Raw genomic sequence first — 24,382 nt, 5'->3', positions numbered from 1 at the left:
CACCCCAAATCCACTAATTATAAATAAGACTTTGTGGCCATCAGGACCCCAAGCTGCTGCTGCTACCTTTTGGAATTCTCAGACCCAGAGTCTCCCCGCTGTGCTGCTGAGTGACATCACCTAGACACATAAACCCCTTCTCGAGTTCCCCTTCCCTCACGAGTTACCTTGCCCTTGTCTCCCTCCTGATGGTGGCCCCATAAGCAAACCTGCTAAGGTACCACCCAAACAATATGTGTGGGTGCTACTGCCACCTCATGGTCATATCTATTTCCTAGATCAGCCCCCAAATTCCTGGAACTCCCTACAACAACAGAAAAACATCTTTAAAGTGCTGAGAGAGAGAAAAAAACAAAACAAAAACTAGCCACTCCCAATTTTATATCTAGTGAAGATATCCTTTAAGAATGAGGGTGAAATAAAGATGTTTTCAGAGAATTGAAAGCTAAGAGAATAATTTGCTAGCATGCATACCTGTACCACGAGAAATGCTAAGGGAAGTTCTTTATATTGAAGGTAAATGATACTAGATGGAAAATCAGATTTACAGAGAAAAACGAAGAGCATCAGAGATGGTAAATATGTGGCTAAATATAAAAATCTATTTTTTCTCTTCTTGTCTTTAAAACATAACTGATTACTAAAATCAAAAATCATAATACTGTATTATTTGGTTTATAACATATATATAATAAAATATATGACAAAACTGCCCAAAGAATAAAGAGGGGAGGATACATGGAATTATAAAAAACAAGCAAGGTAAACATGTTGTGAGATAAATTAATTATAAAAATGTAAACTAAACCAACTACATAGTGAGCCTGTAATGCCACATACCAAGACAATAACAGGATCATGTAAAGGTCCATCGGTGTGGAGAGTTTCAATGTCATCTTCAATGTTATAATCCCATTCCACGCCAAGATCTATGAAGGTCTTCGACTTGGCTTCCTCCCCTTTGCCATTTAAAATGTAGTGGCCTGTAGCCTGATTCTTAATTGCTGAAGGATGAAAAATGAGTAACCGGCATACATTTTATTTTATCATATTACAGCTTTGAAGATCCATATTAAGTCTATCCCCTTCTATAAATGAAGGACCGTGTTTATGAGCATCAAAGCAATCAAAATGAGTGTTACTTCTGATAGGACTCCTACTTCATTCATTAGGCATTCAAAATTCTCAAGAAGCATTCCTAACCAGTTAAAAACTGTGGCAAGATGGTTGAATAAGAAATAAAAATTAACAAATATTCCCATTTGAAAACACTGCCGAAGGGGTCAACAGTTTCTAACCCATTCATCATATACATTTCCTCAGGAAGGTGGAAATATTTTTAAAATAATGGCTATTTCCACAACAATTAATACAAAAGATTTATGCTAGGACAGAATATAACACAATGTCTTTTTTTTTACTGTGTATCTCTTTCAAGTTAAGGCAAAATATTATAGGTACTCAAAATAGTTGAACTAATTTTTAGGCCAACAAACAATTAGTCCTTATGACTATAAAATTCTAAGGTCACATTACCAACTTATATGACCAGGAAAAGCTCTTTACTGGTGATAGAATTTGTAATATACTATAGATTTACTATGCCTTATAAAATAAAATGCTTTATCTAATGGATAAAAAATAAGAAACGGGATTTTAAAGTTTGGAGGTACATCGGCATTTAATGATGTTAGGAAATAAAATGTCAAAAGTTGCTACCATTACCAAAAATGTGCAGAAAACATGAGTAATTTTAGTTAAATGCATTTATTCCCCTTGAAATTTTTAAACTAGTCTAATTTTTCCAAGGAGAATAACCTGAATTCTAGAATCAAAAGTAGGGAATTTCAGTTACTGGAGAAAGAAATACAGCTAGACAGCAGAGACTACTTTGGAATCTAGTAGTGAATATACTTTAAATACCAAAAAGAAAAAAATTCTACGAAACACCATAAAACAATCCATTTTTTAAGTTACATGAGTTTAAAAAAGTAATTTACTATAAATTTTCATAGGTTTGACAGATGTGTCAGTTTCAGAAATCTTCTTAGTGCTTTTATAGCTCAAGGAATATGTGAAAGCTATGTTTACATTTGTATGTTCACTTTGAATACAAACCCCTTTAGAGTGACATTTCTACGTGATCCTCTCATAAAGGAGGAAAAGAATCTTCTTTTAGAAATTATAAACAGGATAATTTGCAGATAATAAACAGAAAACATGCAGAAAATGAATCTGCATGTGCCAGTCAGAAACTGGACACATAACAGATATCAGGAAAATTTTTATTGGACTAGTAAAATCCAGATGTGGTTGCTTTTCAGTCAAAGAACTTAAAATGCGCTAAAAGAAGAGGCATGCAGTATGGCACCAACCAAAATATCAGAACTAATTTGTCAACATAAATATGGCAAATTTTTCTGATATTATTCTTAATTTAGTGCATTTTATTAACATTTATTTTTCTCATCTCCTAATACAGAGCAAAAATGCATAACAAATTCAAACCTGTGAAATTATTTTTTTCCCTCATGTCATGATGAACCAACCCAGGTTTCACCAAAAGTTAAAACTCTAGTTTTGAATATTTCTTATTTTAGAGAAAGAATAGTTGGGAGAAATGACCAACAAAAATCACATAATAATGCATTTACATATAATTTTGAATTTTATGTGTATATATAGAGATACATAGATATGTATCTCTATATATTATTTCTTTGACATTTCTATGTTTTCAGTGCATGTTAAAGCAGAGCCAGCAGACAGAAACACTTACCAAGAATATGAGGAGAAGCCTCGTCTTCTTGGATTAACACATGTCTAGCACCAGGGGGTATATCAAACATCTTAAGGTACCCTTTGCATGTGTAGTAAATATTGGAGGGAGCAAAGAAGAAAACAAAAGCAACAACCATGATTAGTCAGGCATTACATTCTAACTGCTCCTGTGTGCAGAAGAGGGCATCCATAAACCGAAAGAAGCAGTTTCAGAAATTAATTTCAAAGCATTGGTAGCTTTTGTGACATCTGGCATAAGATCAGAGGAATCTTTTTTTAATTAAGTTGAGGAAAAAAAAATTAATCTAGTTTCTAACCCATTAGTCACTTATTTTGTGCTGACCTACAAACTGTATCAACAATAATTCAGGCAAATACTATACTCCCCTGTGTCCCTCCGATGTGATTTTAGTTTTCTAAACCATCCTTTTGAATAGGGGTCCATTTTTAGCGCAATTAGTTGGTGAACTTCTTGATATATTTTATCTGTCTATATACTATTTTAAAAGCCTAAGTGGCAAGTATAAACAGCTGAACTTCTAACTCATGAAATATCTTCAGATTTAAACACCTGCTTTATTCTAAAGAAATTACAAAAGAAAAATCCATGAGTAGCTTTCATTTATATTGTGATCAGCAATTAATTTGAAAGCTTTAAACACGTTTTAAAGGGGAATGTTTTAAAATATGTGCTGTAGATCTGGTTGGAATATGTCTGCAGGTTATGTTGTGCATTGCCTCTACACATACCCTAAGTTCAATCTTCTAATTGAGAAATCACAAAACCAATATGCTGAATAGCTTGTCTTGGGTTTTAAAATCACATATCAATCGTATTGCAGTCATTGTCTTATATAACAAACTTTCTTAGTATTATCACGTGTCCTAAAAATTATCTTAAGGCCGTTTAGAATTAAGATCCTAACCATAAATCAACAATAATCAGGGCAAATAGAGAAACCAAGATGTTTTACCTCGCTTGTAAGAAAAAAATGAATCTAGGAAGATTATGCAACTTATACACCTTCATTACATCATGAAACCTATAATTCATATATTACAAGTATTGACAGAAATTCAGTTATAAATACAAAATTGCTTATGGAATCAGAAAGAAATATGTTTTTCTGTCATTTCCTATATTGACAATTATTACCTTTGTGTAGATTTACCTAACTCTTTTACAATATTTATTAGTGTCTTAACTAAATGGAGTGCTCACTTTGGGGTCAGGGTTTTCAGCACCTGAGCCTGGGTGATACTCAGTACCTGAAATGTACCATGTCTGCCTGAGTGCAATAGCTGGAAGTAACATGCTTAAGATGCCAAGTGTAGCAAAACAGCTTGATGCCATTTATGGATGCCCATCTTTCTGCAGTTTGTTACAACTTACCCAGTACATTTTTAGCTTCCCTTGTTTCAGCAAGAGAAATATTACGAGCTCCTTTGGGTAAAGTGAAGGCGCCTCTCATCTTCCCTTAAATAGAATGTCTTTAATTAGTGGAGGGTTCAATGTTTATCAAAGTCTTGCTGTTTCATTGACTATACTATAAGCTATATATATTTTATTAGGTAATATATAAAATATGTTCCATAATTTTATATGTTGAAGTCAAAATGCATTTATAACAGTTAGCTAATGCCAGTAAACTGTTAATAGTCAATGAAAGTAAGACTAAGCGTGAATGAGAAATGATATAGGTGATTTGAAGTTGAATACTTGCAGATTTCATTTTCCAGCAACTTGAATTCTTTACGGCACCTCTTGCTTAAATTTTTCCCTGTTGGAAAAGGTTAATTAGTCTATTGAATAACTACGATGATAACATTAGTTCAAAGAAATGGATGTTAGATTATCTTCAAACAGTTTGAATCTGTATGACTGATTAAAGCTTTCTTCTCTTCTTCAGAACTTGATTCACAGGTTTAGCATAATTTTTGAGTTATCTGAAAAAAAGTATCACTGCCTTTTATTACACATAATATAGAATGGATAATAATGGTAAAAACCATTTTCTTTACATTCATTCACTCTGGGAATAAAAAATTAATTATTTTACACCTAAACGAACAATACGTAACTGCAATAAAGAAAGCACGGTGAATTATTTCACATTAAGATGGAGAAAATCACGTTACTCCACCAAAACCATTGTATACGTATATAATTCCAATTCTGTTTGCTTTATTAAAATCATACAATCAGCCAGAAATGGCAATATTTGATTTTTAACAATTTTCAAAGTACAAAGCATAGTAAATTATCACACAGGAATAGCAAAGATATCAGTAACTAGAGTAGGGAATGCTTAAGAAAAACACATTAGAATATAATCAACTACCTCTGTCTAGCTCTAAATATATCAAAGAGCAAAGCTGATATGTGTGGAAATGGCTTGAGCTGCGTACCTGGGGTATAATGGGAGCAAAAAGAACTAAGAGAATTACTCTATTTGAATAAAGAACAGTTTTTTATACTTCTTATTTTTCTAAAAGGAAAAATCAGCGCTATGACAATGTGCTCAAAGTAAACCAAATCTTTGTTTTTGTTTTGTTTTATCTTGTTTTCTGTTATTCTATAAGAGACTATATCTTGGATGTAAGAGAAGCTTTTCAAGGGAAGCCTCACATTAAATTTATCTTTAAATGCTGAATTCTCAGAGACATTTGTCCAATAAATTTGTGGAATAACTGAACAATATTTGTTACAAATTTAAAGAAATTATTCAGTAATCAATGTTTATATCTAAGTCTTATGAAAATTCCAATGTATTATTATGAAAATACTAATAATTTTGCATATTATTTGCTTTTGGTTCCATCTGACGAACCTTCACCACATGCCTGAGTCCAGGCCATTGACTGTGTAACAAGCAGAGAAATTCAAACACATAAGCAATTATACCTCAGGTTATTTTTTGGTTGTATGTACCTCAAACTTGTTTGATATAAACTTGTAAATATTATGTGAAATATAGACCCTAGATTTATAGATTTATAAATAGGATAAACTTGTTCACTTATAAAAGAAGCAAAATGAATGTAATATTTTTAAAGTTGTATTTAAAGTTTTATAATATTTTTAACTTCTGATCAACAATTTATGTGCAACAGAAAATTCAAAATAAGCATTAATTCTAATAATTAGGTTTAATGCATTTTATTAAGGACACAGAATTAAACAAAACAGATTTTAATTGATAAAATAATAAAATAATATCAACTATAATTGATATTGGTTTTATTTGTTCCTTATCTACATTTAGTAGATTTATTTTTTATCATGGACACTATGAAGTATGAATTGTCAAAGTTGTTAAAATAATTCCTTAAAAGGTAATCTGAATAAAAATAAATCAGCACCTAATTTTTTAATGTTTATAGAGAAAGTGCGGCATTCCTAAAAGAAGTCTCAGACAAATGCAAATCATGGAGAAGGATACTGAATTCACGAGAGACCTCATCTTACCAAGCTTCCTGGGTGTTCTGGTAAACGTCCCCTTTACGGTTCGACAATGGGAATTATCTCCTCCACAGACCCCACACTTATCCTCAACCTTGTTAGAACCGATTTCTTTATCACAGCCCACTTTCTGGGGAGAGAAGATATTAAATGTAGCTAAGTTTAACGCGCCAAGTAAAGGTCAGCATCCTGTAGAATGATACACCATTTGTTTCATCATCGGCCCACAGACAGGAACCAACATTCCTCTCTAGCTCTGATTTTTAATCCCTCAGTCTTTTAAAGAACTACTATGAAATAAAATGACTTGTACTCTGGGCAGTAAAGTATAAATTTCCCTCGGTCTAATGAAGTGTTTCCCCCGTCATACATAGGCAATCATCAAACATTTGTGGAACGCAGAAGTTGTAGCTGATGCTGAGGAGACAAAATTAAGAGGCGTTTCTCCCTTGTTGCCTTCATATTTATAAAGATGAATACTAAAATAGTGAGTTGTCTATTAGTACAGACTTTACAAGTTGGTAAGGGATGTGAGACAAAACATCACAGATGTAGTGGAGATTTTCATAGTGCCCTGAAGGAACAGACGGTGTGGAAAGGCAATTCAAGAATAAAAAGGGATTAAAACAGAGCCACAGAAGTCATCAAAAGTGGGTTCAGATAATAATATGTGAACCATACCTAAACTAATGGAAAGTTAGCGTTGTATGGTGGTGAAGAATAGTGAAAGATCTGCAAATCACAGGCTGTGGAAGGTGTTGAGTATCAGGAAGAGTTTATATTTTCACATTAATTTAACGGGGAACTACTGAAAAGTTTTCTAAACTGGGGTAGGTCCTTAATATAAATCAGTGTTGGATAATGATAATGATACTGCACTCATAAGTTTGGGATGAGAGTGAGCAGAGAAAATACCGACAACATATACATTTAATGCACCAGATACTGTGGGAGGTGAAAGATGGACAAAACACAGATTCTACTTTAAAGAAATTTTTGTTCAGCTATGAGACATCTGCGAATTTGAGATTCTTTTATATAACACTTTAGTTATGCTGAAGTGAAAACGAATCAAACAGGAGCAATGTGTTCGGTTAATAAGGATAATTTCTTATCGCTTTAACCTGTGAACATGAACAGAAAGTTAACTGCATTAAAGAAAAGATTAAATAGGCAAAAGACAGTTTTTGCATCTTCACTAGTACTTTTGTTCTGATGTGGAACTCAGTGTTTAAACTTAGAATTAATTGGAAGGTGAGACAGGGAGAAAGAGAAGTTTCTATCATCTTTTAAACAAACGATAAAACACATTTAGCATTGAATTTTTTAAAAAGACTTGGTATTGTATTAGTGGATGGCTACTATAATATACTCAAAGCCAAGGCATGGTTCCCAAGTTGTATTCCCAGCCTTGAGGTATCAGAGGAAGCCGCCAAAAATGCATTTGGCTGGAAATTAGGAAAACTAATTAAATCTTGATTTTGCCAGTGACCAAAGTTTGATTTGATTAATTGCAATTTCTTCCCAATTTAGCTTAGCTACTGAACTATTCATAGATCCTCATTGTAATGTGATCTCAGATAAGAGTTAAAATATTTTTGAAAATATGCAGATGAATGAAAGGAAAAGTAGAATTGCACACTACTGTACGAAGCTTTGGGGGAAGCAATCTGAACTCACCACACACTCTCCGCGCACACATATGCTGTATGGGTCTTTGTAAGAGCAGCGCGTTCCGTCATGCACCAGCTGTTTCATATAAGCAACATCTCCAGTCTCTTTGGATTGACAGTAGAGGTGGCATCTTTTCTTGGCTGCATAAGATGGAGGATTAAGTCGACTATTTATATAAAATGGTATATTTGAACAGTATAGTTTATTTTGTTTGTAAAATATACAGTTTCAATGTGGTTTCCTGAAAACAAATTGTATAAATAAATGAAGAGTAGGGGAAAAGTATGCATACTTGGCATATTTGTTTAAACCAGGGTGACCCTACGCTTTGACATCTAAACTGGGATAATTATGACAGTGAAAAGGGGCTCTATTAATAATATACACAGGGACAATAGGTATAAACTGGGACTGTCCCAGGCAACGCAGGTCGTATGGCTGGCTACCCTAGATTTAACCACAGCTGTTCAATAAATTTCATTCAGCATCAATTTAGTTTTAGTGACACTTAGAGCACTGAAAGGGTTTCTCTCTTTTTTTTTTTTTAAATTAATTTTATTGGAGTATAGTTGTTTTACAGTGTGTTAGTTTTAGGTGTACAGCAAAGTGATTCAGTTATACATATACATATATCTATTCTTTTTCAGATTCTTTGATCATATAGGTTCTCATAGACCAAGCTTACCAATTTTATAGTTTCATTGCCTGTCTTCATCTATGCCATGACCTCATTTCTCATTCACATCTCAAAATTAAACTTTCAGAACTCTATTGCAACAACGATCAGTGGTCTAATGAACTTGTATAAGATGACCAGAAGTTGAAGTATTGTAAGCATTAGTTATATAAAAGTCCAACTACTGTCTGTTCTGCAAATGAATATATGTTTAATACTAAATATATGTTTAATACTAAAAGTTTCACCATGGTAGTGTGAGTCTTTCCAAAATTTATTACATTCCTATTATATGCCAAGCACTGACTTACTCTTTGATTTCATTTTCCCCCCAATTTTGTTTTCCAAACACAGAATGACAACTTGGTGGAAAAGAACCCTGCGTTATATACCAAATACCAAGATGTGCATCCTCTGCCCATCCTCATTTCTGTATTCCCACTCATCCCATTGTAATTAGATTCTGCCACTTTTCTCCTCAGCCCTATAATAGTCTCATGTCTACTCACTTCCCATCTCTTCCCCGTCTTAGGGTTTCTCTTTTGTTTGACTCAAAGGCCTAGTATAGTTTTTGCTTCTTGCAGGATCTCATTAATTAAATCTAAGTTATGTGACTCACTTCCCCAAAATAAATCAAAATAATGCATTGCAATTTTGAATTCCTACACATATGCATCTTTCCTTTTTTTTTTTGGCCATGGCTCACGGGCCCAGCCGCTCCACGGCATGTGGGATCTTCCTGGACCGGGGCACGAACCCTTGTCCCCTGCATCGGCAGGCGGACTCTCAACCTCTGCGCCACCGGGGAAGCCCGCATCTTTCCTTTAAAACAGCTTTTAAACTGAACTCAGCAGTGTATTATATCACACAATAATTCTGTAACTACTTTTTATTCACTCAACTAAGAAATTTGTCAAGAAGTTCCCATTTGAACAGATTTAACCGAAAATTCAGGGGTAAGAAGTGAAACATGACAAGGGAATTTCCAAGTGTATTTCTTGATAACCAGTGTACAGTACAAAAGTAAAAGGTTATGAAGTGCCTTTTGTTATTAAATAATGGTCTTTGTCTTATTCCTGACTTGGTTGTAAAATAACTATATTTTTCTCTAGTTATTCAGAAAGGAAGGATCACAATATTCCAGAAGCATTTCCTAGTAAAGGGATTTCAGTTGCATGAGGAGACTCAACATCTCTCCCAGGCGTTGCTTTCTACTTGTCTTTCCAGTAGTGACGGTGGCAATGCTGCTTCCCAGGAGCTATGCCATAATTCTCACCTCTCTAGAGAAAGGCGTGTGTTAGCCTTATTCTTGGAAACCCGGGAGGACCTACCCCTATAAGCACCAAGTTTTCTAAGTCACCAAGTAGAGATCAAGAGTCCAAGGGATTGCGTGTTGACAAAGCTTAAGCTCTAAGTAACCGTCGACACAGCAGGAAAAGCGAGGGCATCTTACTCACAGTCAGGGTGTTCATATGGCAACCAGTGGTGTTTGGTATTCTGGTATTCAAAGTGGGAGTTACGCTGCTGGCACTGCTGGGCTCTGAAGTCCTCAAAGTGTTTTTGGCATTCTTCTGTATTACAAAGCTGGTACTCAAAATTAACACCAGGACAATCCTGACCACCATTGATGGGCCTAAAGAAAAGACAACATTTAAAAAGGCCTTTTGGCTCTGGTCCAGCAGTTGAAGCTTGCAGACACAATGCTGGAGGACAGAAAGCCAAGGCTTCTGAGCTGCCAGCACAAAGTGAATGAACTCATACTTCCTACTTTCAATCCCTTTCCAAAAGCACTATCCTCTCCCTGCTGAGGTTTGGTGGCGGGAATTCCCAAACTCAACTTACATCAGTATATTTTAAAGCAGTGTATTTTTCAATACACTGCTTTAAAATATTAAAGCAGTGTATTTTAAATGCACAGCAAAAGTATATAAAGAAACAAAAAACAGGTATATGGTCTCAGGAAAATTATATGTTATATCATGTATAAAACATGTAGAAGCAACCCAAAGAAACACTGATCACAGCTCTATGCCTCTGTTTCCTAATATGTAAAATGAAAATAATAATCCAATCTTCCTTAGAGAAACACTGTGAGGATTAAATGAGTTAGCATGTTGAAAACACTTAGAACAGAGAGTGGCTCATGGTGAACCCTCGCTGTTCTAACTACTATAAGGATAACTTTTCCCCCAACAGTTCGTTGGCCTTCTTTCACCATCTTCCCGTCACCAGCTCTGAAGCATTCTTCTCCTAACTCGGAAGTGAGGGAGCCTCTGGTTGGTGTTGCTCCTGCCGGCAGGCCTGACCTTCCTCCAGCGGGTCTCACAGCCTTGGTGCTCAGGTCCTAAGAGCACAGCCATCTGCTTTCCTCGCTCAGCTCCTTAATCCTCCTAAACAGCAATTTCTTTAACAATCTCTAATCTTAACCATGGACTACTCTTCACAAGATTGATAAATGGGGATTTACCCAAAATAGAAACTTAAACCGTTAGTTTTCATGTTCTGTGTTTTACATGTACTTCAAGAAACAGAGCATTAGCGGCATGATACTGAAGCATTTTCTGGTCTATCCCAATAACCAGAATGACAGGAGTTATACTCACATTGGATTATTGCACTGGCGTGTTCTAAAGCGAACACCAGTTCCACAGGTCCGGGAACAGGAGCCAAATTTGGTCCATGATCCCCAGTTGCCATCTTGTTTTTGCTGATTAGCATTCTTCCACATGCAATGACCCTTATAGCACCACTTAGGGAAAGGACACAAAGCAATCATGAAAATCGTGCGTATGCTAAAGCTGAAGTTGTTATACAAGAATCACCAAGCGAAGAACTTCATTTCTTTTTTATTTTCTTTTTCAGGCAAAAATACACTTAAAATTATCTCAAAGCAGTGCCCTGTACACTGGGTAATTTACACTTGCATTTTTAAGTATAAAATTAAAATAAAAAAAATAACATTCACTCAGACAAGGTTTTAAATGACACATTTACCAGTGAGTATCAAACATCATAATCAATAAGGATGATCTGAGCACCCAACTTGCCCAGTAGGTGCTATTCTACCCTTCATCCCTCATTATCTATATTACTGGAGTTTTTTAAGGGCAATCTGCTCCCCTTTAAAATAATGACAGGAAACCATATGCCTTAATTTAGAAAATAATTAACATAACATATCTAAAACATATATAACTTTCAAAACACTTGTACATAATTGTTAAAATTTTCCTTCACAATGATTCTGAGAGATACATGATCTTTACCTTTCTGATGAGGAAAACTGGGACCCGGAAAGGACCATGAGTAGTGTAAGACTCTCTGACCGGAAAAACTAAGTGGGGAGTACTAAAACATGGATACTGTAGAGGCCTAGAGCTTACAGTACCCAGCACACAGCAGAGGCTCAAAAGGTGTTAGTTCTTTTCCCTTCCAACATTTTGACTCACTTTTTTATCGTACATACAATGAAAGTGTTTCTTAAAACTCAATTCTGGGAAATTGAAACATAACACAAATATATTTAGGGAAGTTGGATGTTCAGAGTTGGTTTACAGAATACCTTTTTCATAAAGCAAAAATGAATCAACTCATTGTTGCTTCTGTTTTTTCAGTCAGAAGTCTGTAATACTGAATTTTCCCAAAGCAACACACTGTACAAGTTTAGCATAGTGCCTAAGAGTTTAAACGTGAATAATGGGAGATTTTATTATTATTATCATGTTTGTAATTCTCATAGCAAGTACAGTTTATACACATTCGAAATAGAGCTTTAAAGGGCTTCAGAAGATCTAAAAGCTATATAAATCTTCTTTGCCAGGTTTTGGTCCTATCTACAATATCTTATTTCCAAACTAGTCAAAGCTCTTCAACTTGAGCTCTTAACATCCCTTTGTTTTGGGTTTCGTGATCTTTCCCCTCCTGAGTAGCGTAGCTTGGCACTGGGCCAGTTTCTGAGCATTTGATCCTCACTACGTAACTTGAGATTGAAACTTCTGGGCATCTTTCCCCAAAGAGCAAGGCCAAATCTTCTGTACAAGTTCACATGACTTTATTTTTGGACAACTTTCACAAGGAATGGGATGCCAGCAAGTAAATCAAATCCCATTAGGGCCCAGATACTCGGCTGAGCTGCCGCTTCCTATTCTATCAGCAGGGCGCTGTATAGTGGCCTCGAAGATGTCAGGTCCTAATCCTTAAAAGCTGTAAATGTTACCTTATTTGGAAAAGAGTTTTTGCAGATGTAATTAAGTAAGAATTTTTAGATGGGGAGATTATCCCGGATTATCCAGGTGGACCCTAAATGCCATCACATGTATCCTTATAAGAGAGGGACAGAGGGAAATTTATACACAGAAGAGAAGGGGGCAATGTGGCCACAAAAGCAGAGACTGGAACGGTGCAGCCACAAGTCAAGGAATTCAGTCAATCGCCAGAAGCTGGAAGAGCTAAGGACAGATTCTCCACTAGCGCTTCTGGAGAGAGTATCATTCTGCCCACACGTTGATTTCAGCTCAGTGAAAACTGATTTTGTTCTTCCAGCCTCCAGAACTGAGAGAGTAGTTTTCTGTTAATTTAAGCCACTAAGTCTGGGGTAATTTGTCATAGCAGCTATAGGAAACTTGTACACAGTGTTCATGCATTCCCACAATGAAACTTTATGTACTATGGTTTTCTTAAAAATGATGATACATGTTATTTAAAGATGATTATTATGCAACATATCTTAAATCTTTATTGTATAAATAGATTATACTCACTTTTCCAGCAGCACATTCGGTCCCATCAAGTGGGGGTCCTTTTTTAGTCTTACAAAAGTAGGGATTATCAGGATGGCTACACCAAAGCTGTTTACATGGGTCAAAGGTTCGGAACTAGAAGAGAAAAAAACCAAACTGTCAGCGACATAGAGATGGAATGACTTGTACCAACAACACCTTCTACACAGTTTCTTCATGTCATGTTTTTTGCATATTTTAATTTCAAGTTAATAGTCAAACTTGTGGCATGTTAAGAAAACAAACAAACAAACACTGTCTAAGAATTCCAAGTAAAGAATACTTTCACTCCACTTTTCTAAAATAACACTGATAAACAATGATTTGTCTGGGATTCTTCTGTTGACTTTTCTATTCTTTATGCCAGTTCTGTCTTATGGTTTTCAAATAGACAATATTGGGATTTTTAAAAGAATGAGTAATTATTATGAACATTTTAAATATGAAAACATTATAGTGGTTTTGCAGCTCTCAAGCCATCAGAATGGCTTCTTTTTAACCCTGAATTGATGAACCAGTCAGAAATAAATAATAAAAATGCCCATCATAATCAGCCAACTAAAAGCAGAAAATATTTGTCAAACTTTCTGTGTAGGATAATGTATTCCAGGTATAACAAAATATACAATACATTCATATAGTTTATAAAGTACTTTCCATATATTTGATCTTCATAACAATCTGTGGCTGAGAAATACGGGTTATAAGGTAAGACTATAGTTATGGATACAATAAGACAGTAACAGAGATAGACCAGAATCTTAGTCTTCTCACTCTTAAGGATGTCTTTCATTTTCCTAAAACACTACATTATAATATCCAAATGTTAAGCACACATATTTGTGTTACTGTTTCCTCATCCGCTCTCTAACAGTAAATATCTTATCATTCTTTAGATAAATTTAAAAATATATATGTATATATATCAAACAGCAGTTTACCCACATCTTCATTGCCTACACCACTAATTATCCAGATACAGACTCATGGTCATAGCTTTTTTTTTTTTAATTAGTACTCATTTTGGATCTGGGTTTTTTGTTCTAATTCCTATTACCTAATGCAGAAACTGTAATTTTCTACACTAGTGAGCCAAAGCTTTAGAATTCTCAGGTCAGAACATTACCGCAGGTCATTAGGAGCTGACCGTGTATACCTTACAAACAAACCAAATATCTGTATATATCTGCATATGGAGGAATTCAAACAGCAGATCAACTTCTTTTGATGAAATACTTTTTTTTCTTGCTTTAACAAATAAAGCTTTCTCCAACATATAAAAAGCCCTATTTACCAGACGTGTGACTTAAGCAAGTTGCTTAATCTCTGTAAGTCTTGGCTTGTTCATCTGTAAAATAAAAGTATACCAACTCCCTTCTAGCCTGTCACAAGGATTAAATAAGATAGCATATTTAAAGCACTTAGCTTTAGCATGTACTGACATAGCAAACACAAAATTGTTGGTTCATATTCTTGCACCAGTGAGTCTGTAAATGTCACTAAACAGGAGCTAAGCAAGTAGGTTTCAATATGCAAAATCAAAATTGACTGTAACATACCGCAGTGCACATTTTATAACCAACACCAAAGTCAAAACGACATTGCTCATCCATAGAATAATTGATTCCAGGAAGTTCTGGGAGTTTGGGCCAGTCATGTTCAAAAGGGTCATCAAGGAGACAGTCATAGGAACTGTAGGAAGGAAAATACTGCATGTAGTTAAATGTTCATTTTTTTATCACGTTCCAATGAAAAAGTATTCTTAGGTTACATACTCGGGAATTTCATCAGATCATAAAGCAAGGTTACAAAAGCATACCTTTTAAGGTTTTTAGTTTCAGTCCCATTTAGAAAAAGACCATTCATCTTTATTCATCCCAGGAAAATAAGCCAACCATACTTAGAAACACAGTAGAACCATGACAACCTTGTTCGTGTCCCTAGCTGAACCCGCCCATGGTGTGGCAGGGCAGATCCTGACCCCTATGTTACAGAGTATAGGTGGTACCCTATGCAGGCATCGCATGACCATCCCCTCCTCAAATCAACTTTGACCGTTAGTCAAAGATTCCATAAAGAATTTACTAAAAGGAAACCACAGTAAAAAAATTCACTTAAATTCTAGGCTCATGGCTTAAAATATTGCAATTACATTGTGGAACTGTGCCAAAAGCTGAGTCAGAAGAAAATGTTTGTCATGAACAAAAGTTTTCGTTCCCTGGGAGTTTGGTTCTGATCAAGGTCCTAAGAGTCAGTTTCACGTCTGTATTTCTACTATAACATTCTCATGACACGCAGAAGGAGACATACTGAATGTATCTTTTCAGTTCTTGGCCGCTGCAGCGGGACCAGTGGTAACGATGAAACGCTGCTTGCACCAAAGGAGCCATGACACTTCCCATGGCAGTCTCATCACCACACCTGTTGCCTTGTCCATCATGCTCCATTCCCAGCCTAGAACACAAAGCGAGACCTTACTGGTAAGAATCATCATAGGGGCCATGGCTTTGGCATAATTTCTGTTTTGAAAATAAGTACAGGAAAATAGGTGTTTTTTAAGTTAATGTGGCTTTTGTGGAGAAGTCACAGACACTGTGAAACTGAGAGCAATCTGACACAAATGCCTTTTTTATTCTATAGCTATGAAAAGCCCAGGAGTGTCTCTGCAAGCCAGAGTCACTCATTTAGTTTCAGTGCATGACCTCTTCACTGTTTTCAGCCCCTCAAACTTGGCAAGGGATGAGAGTTGCATGCTGGCATGCACTCTGCCCAAAGTATGAACAATACTGAGAGAAGCAGACAGAAAAGACCTTGTTTTTTTCTTTTTTTTTTTTTCGCTTTATAGCTGTCAGCAGTGACTTACACATGGCCAGTTTCATGGGCTACTACAAAAGCAGATGAAAAACCATCCTCATGATTCAGGGTACAACTTCTCACTGGATGACACATGCCTGTGACTGGAGCATATCCTGTAGAGAATAACAATTACTTTCATTTTCATTTTATGAGAAAACCCATTAAGAATTACTACTGGACCTTTGCCTAGGGGGAAAAAAAAGCTTTTCAGGAAACAGAGGCAGTATTATTTCTCTGCTAGCATTGCACCACATTCTCTTGGGAAAGCCACAGGTAATGGGCTCTAAAAAGATTCACTGGGTCTGCATTTTCTCCTCTCTTAAGGGAAGGAACTGCCTGGGGTTACCATTCTGTTCTGCCCACCAACCAAGCTCTGTCTTTCTGCTGTAGTGAATGGTCCTTCATATCACGGTACTGATGAAGGGAGCCAGAAATTCCACCAACGTTGAAAAGAAAACGGTCAGTCTAATTTTTTCCGAAGTCTACATCAGAATGTATTAGATAAATGTAAGCTGACTTTGGAAGAAAGCTCTCTGGCAGCAGACATTTCCCATGGCATCTCCCTTCCCATTCCCAACAGTTAGTGGAAATCACACCACATTTTACAGCATCCCCTCTGTACCCCAGATGCACACTCATTATTGTAAAGGAGAGTGTAATTTATCATAGTATTTAGGTGGCATTTAGCATTGCAAATTCCACAGAAGTCACTGGAAGCAACAGAAAGAAAGTGTATGCTTGGCTGATGCATGGAGGAAAGTGATGGTGGAGATCCGAACATTTGAACAGACTCCCTGATTTAGGATTACTTTTGAGAAGTCATGCCCTTAAGTTTTTCTTCTACATATTAATGGAAATACCTTGCATTCCAGCAGGTCCGAAGTCTTGCCTGGTTAAGAAAATTGCATGATCATGGTGTTCAGAATGATTGGGATCAGATTTTTGTTGTTGGCAAGCCCAGCGACACACGTTCTCCAAGCTCCTGGATGGGTTTCCCCTTTCTATGAGGCTGATGGACTAGGAGGAAACAATATGTTAAAGACATACACAGCATTTTCCCAAAGGCTTCCTTTAATAACTTTCTCTGAAATTAACATTTGAGATTACAGTAATTAAATAATGTACAATAATATTATCGGGGGCTTACTTGGAAACAAATACTTATTTGGAAATAAATATTTCCAAATACTCTCATTTGGAAATTCTACATGCCCATGAGGGATACCTTTATGATCGATATTACCTGTGTGAAAGGTGGCTGACACCATTAATGGAAATACGTGACGCTGAGATCGTTTTGCTTTTGTGAAGCAACTCAATATTAATCAACTGGGTAAAAATTCTAGTAAGAATTCCTGATTTAGCTTAGATTTTTAGTTTCATAAATATTAAGAACAAAAATAGAGGATACATGGAAAGATTTGGGCGTGAAACTTTTTTTCCCAGAGATGGTAAAGTGAAAGATCTTCAGTTTCAATTTTTTTTTTGGGTGGGGGGATCCAAAATTAATCAACATATGGGTAGAATATAAGTTCTTCAATGAGCTGGCAAAGCGGTGGAATCTTCGATTTGAGAAACAGTCAAATTATATAAACCTCACACTGAAAAAAAACCCTACCCTTTTTTTTAACCTCACAGCAATGAAGAGGGGTGTACTCATATCCTGCAATTCCAAGAGATGGACTGACGTTCCTTGGAATGCTTCTACTATCACATTATTGTCAGGAGTTAAAAGTTCAGAGGGAAAGGCCCCATCCTTCAAGAACCCAGGAGCCATACTTCCCCGAGAAGTTCTGATGGAATGAGAAATTGAACTTGGAACCCAAAATTAGTCCCTACTTGGCTGACCGGCTGAGAGCTTTGTTACATTTCAGCAAATGTTTTTATCAGTGTTTACATTCTTAAGAAAAATGTTTGGTTTATTATAGTTGAACACATACTTCTCCTAACAAATGATTTAATAACCAACTGAAGGCTGTTAACATCTCCATCTGGATCTGACTTGCATTGTGTTGGAGACACAAAGTAGGTCAGGTTTGTGGGATAAACTAAAGATCAATGACACCCTCTCACCAGAAATGATAAGTTTTCATACATAATAAAATGCAAACACATGGATTTTTTTTCCTGTTTGCTAAATGCATAATTTCATTAGTATTCCATAATCAGGAGGATTAATTATGGGAGGGGGAACATGTAATTTTAAACATCAAGAAAGCTGCCAAGTTAGTCACTTCCCCTATGTTTTCTCCTCAAAGGGAGAGACCACTTCCTCCATTCCATTATTTCCAAGGACAGGGACACATCTAGTGTCATTTTAAAGCCAGCTAAAGTTACATTACATAAAAACGCCTATTGTATGTATTTTGACCCAACATTTTGCTTTCAAAAAGATTAATGTCCTTTTAAATAAAAAAAATATTCACCGTGTGCTTTACTTTTCTTAATCGAAAAGACTCATATTTCACATATTGTTTTCAAGAAATCATGAGAGGGTAAGGATCTTTGTTATTTTGCTTCACAGATAAATTTGAAGCACCTAGAAAGCATCTGACACATAGTAGGCACTCAGTATAGATGTTTTGGAATAATAAATGAACCATAAATTTGATGACGATGATAGATTAAGGAAATTCTTTTTTTTTTATAATGGTATCCATTCATTTTCATTCATACAGTTATGCCAAAATCAGGATAATTATCTCCAACTCCATAAAACAGAGGTAAACACAGCAAATAGTACCAGCACAAAAATCATTCATTATCTACTCAAATTTAGAGATCTCCATTCATTGGGGCAGTTTTCTCCTCTCAGTTCAGAGCAACTGGGGTCTACGTGAGACATGTCTACGTTGAATGTTAGTTATGGCTTCAGCAATCTAATCTGTTTGCTAATCCAGTCCTTGCTGTTCACAGTTGACATATAGTAAGACATTTTACCTTTGCATAGCCCAGCATTATCATGCGCACCAGAACCACATTTATATGCACTCCCAGGGACTCATCGTGGTAAATTTCATTCACCTAGAAGCAAAGTAGATAATTACCTGAAGAAAGGCAACACAAAGGATTTCATGAGATGCACATTTAGGGTATGTAATGGTTGTGTAATCCCAAATATAGAAGTCAAGTCCCTTTTTTTTTTTTTAGTTTAGTTGAAACTGATGTCTGAAATGAAATCATTTACTTTAAACTATGGAATAATTCTTGGCTATGTGAATTATTTATTTTGTAAACCCCACAGTACCATGAACATAGAGAATATGCTTTAAAAGGGCTTCATTAAACTACTGTAGTGTTAAAAGTCCATGTGTGCTATGATCCACACATAACATTCATCACAAGACGGTGACTCTGGTGAAGCATCTGCCAGCTGTGAGTGGCTGCAACCATGTGGAGGAAAAGAGCAAGCATGTCCTCCAGGTGCCCCTGTTGCCAGCAGGGGTGCTACGTCTGGTTGGGGAAGCCCGTGTGCAGGAGCTGTGGTGGTCCATCTGTGGGCCAGTAACTGGGTGGCCCTCCCAATGCCTCCACCCCAGGAGTGGGGCAGCTGAGGCAACGATTATTTAGAAGTCCTACAGTAAAGAAATCCTTCCATATCTGCATTGCTAAGATGACTGTACAAGTACCTATAATACCAGTCCTGGGTATAGCTCAGAAAGGCAAAGTTGAGTCACTGCTTTTTATTTAATTTTTAATGTTGAATTAAAATTTCTACGGGTAATTTGGTATACTTTAAAATCACAGATATTAGAACTTAAGCAACCTCAGAGGCCATAGTCCAACACAGATTTATATAGATGAGGAAGATGAAGACCGTAGAGATTAGCTAACATGCAAAAACACTCAGTAAATTATTGGCAGTTTAAAGTAGACATATCTTCTGGTTATACTAGTGCAAAATTGGTGTGAATAAAGATTGCTTAGTAAGATGGCAAATGCCAGCAGAAATGGGAAAGGTGGAGTTAGCTGGCTACATTTCAAAGTTCTTAGCTGTTCTCAGGAACAGGGAACCAACATTTGTGACAATAACTAAAAGAGAGATGGAAAACCAACCTCAATTCAACTTAAGATCCAGGAGGTTTGGACAGAAGGCACAGCAAATTTAAAGCCTACAGAGGAAAGACAGACCTTAAAAAGAAATACAACTCAAGGACAACAGAATGCTCTAAGAAAAGAAATTCATGAATTTCTTGCCACACTGACCAAGAAACAGGCCAAGAAATCTCAAATGAAATGTTTCAGGAATCTAATGGGACTACACAGAACACCTTAAAATATCAAGGTCTTAAATGTAGATTAAACATATACATACTGAATTTTTAGATGGAACTAAAAAGGGAAGCACAGCTAAGATGGAGGTAAAAGATCTAGGGAAGCTAGTATGTACTAAAGATGACAAAGTGTAGTTTAACAAGAAAAGACTTAGGCTCCTTTTAAAGTGGAAAAATACATTTATTTATACATTTATACATTTACAAACTCACACACACCCATATAATGGTGAGACCCAATTTAATACCTATTCAAGATAAGCTAAGGGGTGAAAAAAAATCTGCAATTCTCTCTTGCATTGCACAGGTGTGCAGGCTGGTAGCTCATGCCCAAGCTGTCCCACTATAGGCCACTGTACACCTGAAGTATTGAGTTCATTTTGCCTGTTCTGTCTTACAAACGAGATGTATACAAACAGGAATGTATCCAGACTCCTCTCTAAGTAAAGAGCAAGGAGCCTAGAAAATGTGTCACATAAAAAATGGTGGGAGGATACAGTGGCTAAAGCCTGACACAAGCCACTAGTAGTCTCAGCTGATGTCTTGGTTCAAGACCTTCATTGCCTGTGTGGTCTTCATCTTTCTGAACCTCAATCAAATGCACATAATAAGAATACTACCTCATGGAGTTGGGGTAAGAATTAAAAGATTTAATTCATGCACACAATGGCTCAAAAATTTTATGAGAAGGACAGAAGGACGTTAGAGCACATTAGAGTGTGGGAAGTAGAAAATAGAACTTAATAGCCACCATGTGGAAAAGGGGTTCAATTTATTCCGCATATCTACAGCAAATAAAACTAAAAACCATAGGTTCACACTATTAAAGGGGAAGATTTCAGGTCATTGTAAGGAAAATTGAATGCTGGCCAAAAAGCTATGATTTCTTATGATCCTTTTGGCCATGGACAGATTCTCTTATCTTACTCCATGCCTCATACTGCCTAATTGAAGATTTAATCCCCCTCTTCTTTTGGATTAATTATCTGATAAGAAATTTCTAGCATCATAGTCCCAATACAAGTAAAAGTCCAAAGCTGGGTCTGTCACTAATACAATCATCCAGAGAGACTTATGGACATTCCAAGAGACTTCTCGTAAGGCAGCTGTTCTGAATTAGCAACATGGCTTCACACACAAATTTTTAACATGTACGTAATGTAACTGAAACGTAAGTGCATTTAATATTAAAAAAATGTTCAAATCAATGTTAGTAAGGGCACAAAATAGGGGAACAATAAAATTTTAAACTAAAGAAAAATAGATAAAAAGAAGTGAATTAATTTCTTGAGGAGAGGTGACGGAGGGAAGGAAGGCCCTTACAGCCATGGCAATATGGCAGTGACAGCAACACTTTTAAATGTTGTGGGAGACAACTATATCAGAAAACTATTAGAATCATAAAATGAGAGCTGGCAATCATAATAAGTAGCTTGTGATATCTGAGCTAGTATAATGTACATATAATCACCCCAAATTGGTACATTCATTTTTATTTGGTAAATTTTAAAATCAGTACAGTGCCAAGAAAGTATCATGCACAAAATTCATGCTCTCAATGGCAATATTACGTTAGAAAATGATGAAATAAAAAGACACTTTTTAAAAAGTCAAATTTACCATTCACCAAAAGAAAAGTACTATTTAACAAAAATCCCTACTATGCCAGGCTACTTAGATAACAGAGCACTCCAGGAGAAACCAAAATCAGTTATGGAATGTTCTGAGCTGGCACCTATTTGCGAAACTGTCTCAGAGTACAACTAAATTACTGGGGGTGGAAATAATCAACCAGAAGGCAATAATATTTGTATGTAGGAGAAAGTATTCTTCCACTGTGGTAAATCAACAAATAGGTGTCTGTATTGTGCAAGGCACGGGATATCATTTATTATTTTGCTTTTCAAGGTTTAAAAAAGTTGCTTCCTGTACATTATTCACTTTTAAAATGTACATAATAAATTGGCTGCTTGTCATCTTGCTGGACCTTATCGATAACAGGATGCAGTGTTTTTATGCTCTGAGACACGCAGGATATGATGAGAGTTGGAGAAATAATCAGCACCTCAGGATTAAATATATTCAAAGACCTGGATTCTGGTCCCAACTATTCCACCGATAAACTGAGTGACCTTGGGTTGGTCACTTAACCTCTCTGAGCCTCTGTTTTCTCACTGGCAAATTATAATCGTACTTGCTCTGCCTGCTTCACACTGCTGCTATTCAAATCAAACAAAATGCCACACAACTGCCCTCAGAAAAATACAAAACACATTAGAACACTTCTACCTATCTATATAAAAAGTTTTAAAGGTTTGTCAATGTATTTTCCAATCTATCTGAAAAAACAAACAAAAAATTAGGCAAACAAAAAAACACAACTGCCCCAATCTTGGTTTTCATTGAAAAGGATTCAAAAACTCTTATACTGTAAATTGACTTACTCTCAATAGAATTAAAGATACAGTTTAAATTATCAAAAAAATTTATGGGAAAAACTGTTCAACAATTTTTTTCAAAAATACTCTCCAAATGCTGTACAAAAGTTCTTTCCAGCAGATGGCAGTATGCACACTTTAGAGAAGGGTGAAGGAGCAGCTGCTTTACACACCTGAATGTACTTACCTACCAGTTGGTATGTCTGCCTTTTTGGATATTTACACATAAATAAAATAACTTCTTTAAAATTAAACAGGAATTTAAAAATATTCTACCCAAGGGAAACACTGAGTCACTGGACTCTTAAAAACAAAGAAAAATATTGAAGACATCTTTATTTAGATTGTTTTTCAGTGTCATCTGATCAAGACATTACATAAGAGGCATAAAGAAGCTTATGATCTGGCTCTAAATTAATCATGAATTTTAACAATCAATAAATGATATACAGAAAGAACTAAAAGCATATCATACTGAATTAATCTTTTGAATCTGTCAAGATGAATGAAAATAATATTTGTTAAGAAAGCATTTTTACAACACTTAGTAACAAGGAAAGCAACTTTTTCCTAAGTTACAGCAGAATCAAGAACAAAGAAAACAGCATTACACAGATCTTTCCAGGTTCCAGACACTGTTCTGAATACTTTACCTATATTAATTCAAGTAATCCTTGCGACAACATTAAAGATATTATTATCTCCATTTTACATCTAATGAAATTGGGGCTCAGAGAAGTTAAGTACCTTACCTAAGGTCACACAGTTAGCACACAGAGCAAAGGATTAACACCTAGGCAGTCTGGCTCCACAGTCAGTAGTTTTTACCAACTTGCTACACTTCCACACACCTGCAGACCACAGCACTGTCACTATGCAAAACAGATCTAATTTTAGAATAATCAAGAGTGATTCATTACCCCTGAGTTTAAGAAACTGATGTGGAAGCATACTGATAAAGATAACTTAAAAACTTCACTTCCTTTTCATAATTTTCCTTCCTGTAAATTTTAAGAAAATGAGGAATTAGACTCTACTTACTCCAAATAAGGATTTCTTGATGGTCAATAATAATCTAAAAACACACTGGGAAAAAATAAAGAGGAGCTAGAGCAGATCACTGGAAAAACCGAATAAGAAAAGATAGGGCTGAAATTTATAACCAGTGTTTTGGGTTGTAAGCAAAGCGTTAATCATAAACATTCTAAGAATTCATATATTAGACACTATATAATGCAAATCAAAGTTTATCTATGCAAAACTGAATATCCTTTCACCATGTCGGCCAATCTGTGGAGCATGGGTAAGTTTTCTATGAGGTGTTCAGGGTTGAGCCCAGAGTATTTATTAAATTACCTGAAAAAAGGAGTAAACAGAACATTAATTTAATTTTCAGATGACCTTAAATTGCAAGGGGTTGCCAAAGTGAGGCGGGGAGAAAA

General features: G+C 35.8%; 1 protein-coding gene across 1 annotated transcript in view; it reads right to left on the bottom strand.

Moving 5' to 3' along the window:
- Nucleotides 1-24,382, bottom strand: part of ADAMTS3 (ADAM metallopeptidase with thrombospondin type 1 motif 3) — a gene marked incomplete at its 3' end in the record, with an annotated part of 289,349 nt that overhangs the window by 17,816 nt on the left and 247,151 nt on the right. The window contains exons 6-17 of the mRNA XM_082653240.1: nucleotides 19,169-19,252; nucleotides 17,089-17,245; nucleotides 16,236-16,341; nucleotides 15,683-15,826; nucleotides 14,932-15,064; nucleotides 13,355-13,468; nucleotides 11,198-11,343; nucleotides 10,052-10,227; nucleotides 7,925-8,058; nucleotides 6,251-6,374; nucleotides 2,780-2,860; nucleotides 841-1,004 (exon numbers count right to left, since the gene is read on the bottom strand). Coding sequence (XP_082509366.1) covers nucleotides 841-1,004; nucleotides 2,780-2,860; nucleotides 6,251-6,374; nucleotides 7,925-8,058; nucleotides 10,052-10,227; nucleotides 11,198-11,343; nucleotides 13,355-13,468; nucleotides 14,932-15,064; nucleotides 15,683-15,826; nucleotides 16,236-16,341; nucleotides 17,089-17,245; nucleotides 19,169-19,252 — 1,563 coding nt within the window. The remainder of the gene's footprint in view (nucleotides 1-840; nucleotides 1,005-2,779; nucleotides 2,861-6,250; nucleotides 6,375-7,924; nucleotides 8,059-10,051; nucleotides 10,228-11,197; nucleotides 11,344-13,354; nucleotides 13,469-14,931; nucleotides 15,065-15,682; nucleotides 15,827-16,235; nucleotides 16,342-17,088; nucleotides 17,246-19,168; nucleotides 19,253-24,382) is intronic.

The sequence above is a fragment of the Grampus griseus genome, assembly GCF_964374135.1.
Source record: "Grampus griseus genome assembly, chromosome: 4".
NCBI classification, from domain to species: domain Eukaryota; kingdom Metazoa; phylum Chordata; class Mammalia; order Artiodactyla; family Delphinidae; genus Grampus; species Grampus griseus.
Note: the sequence above shows the minus strand (reverse complement) of the source record. Positions and strands in the feature narration are given on the sequence as shown.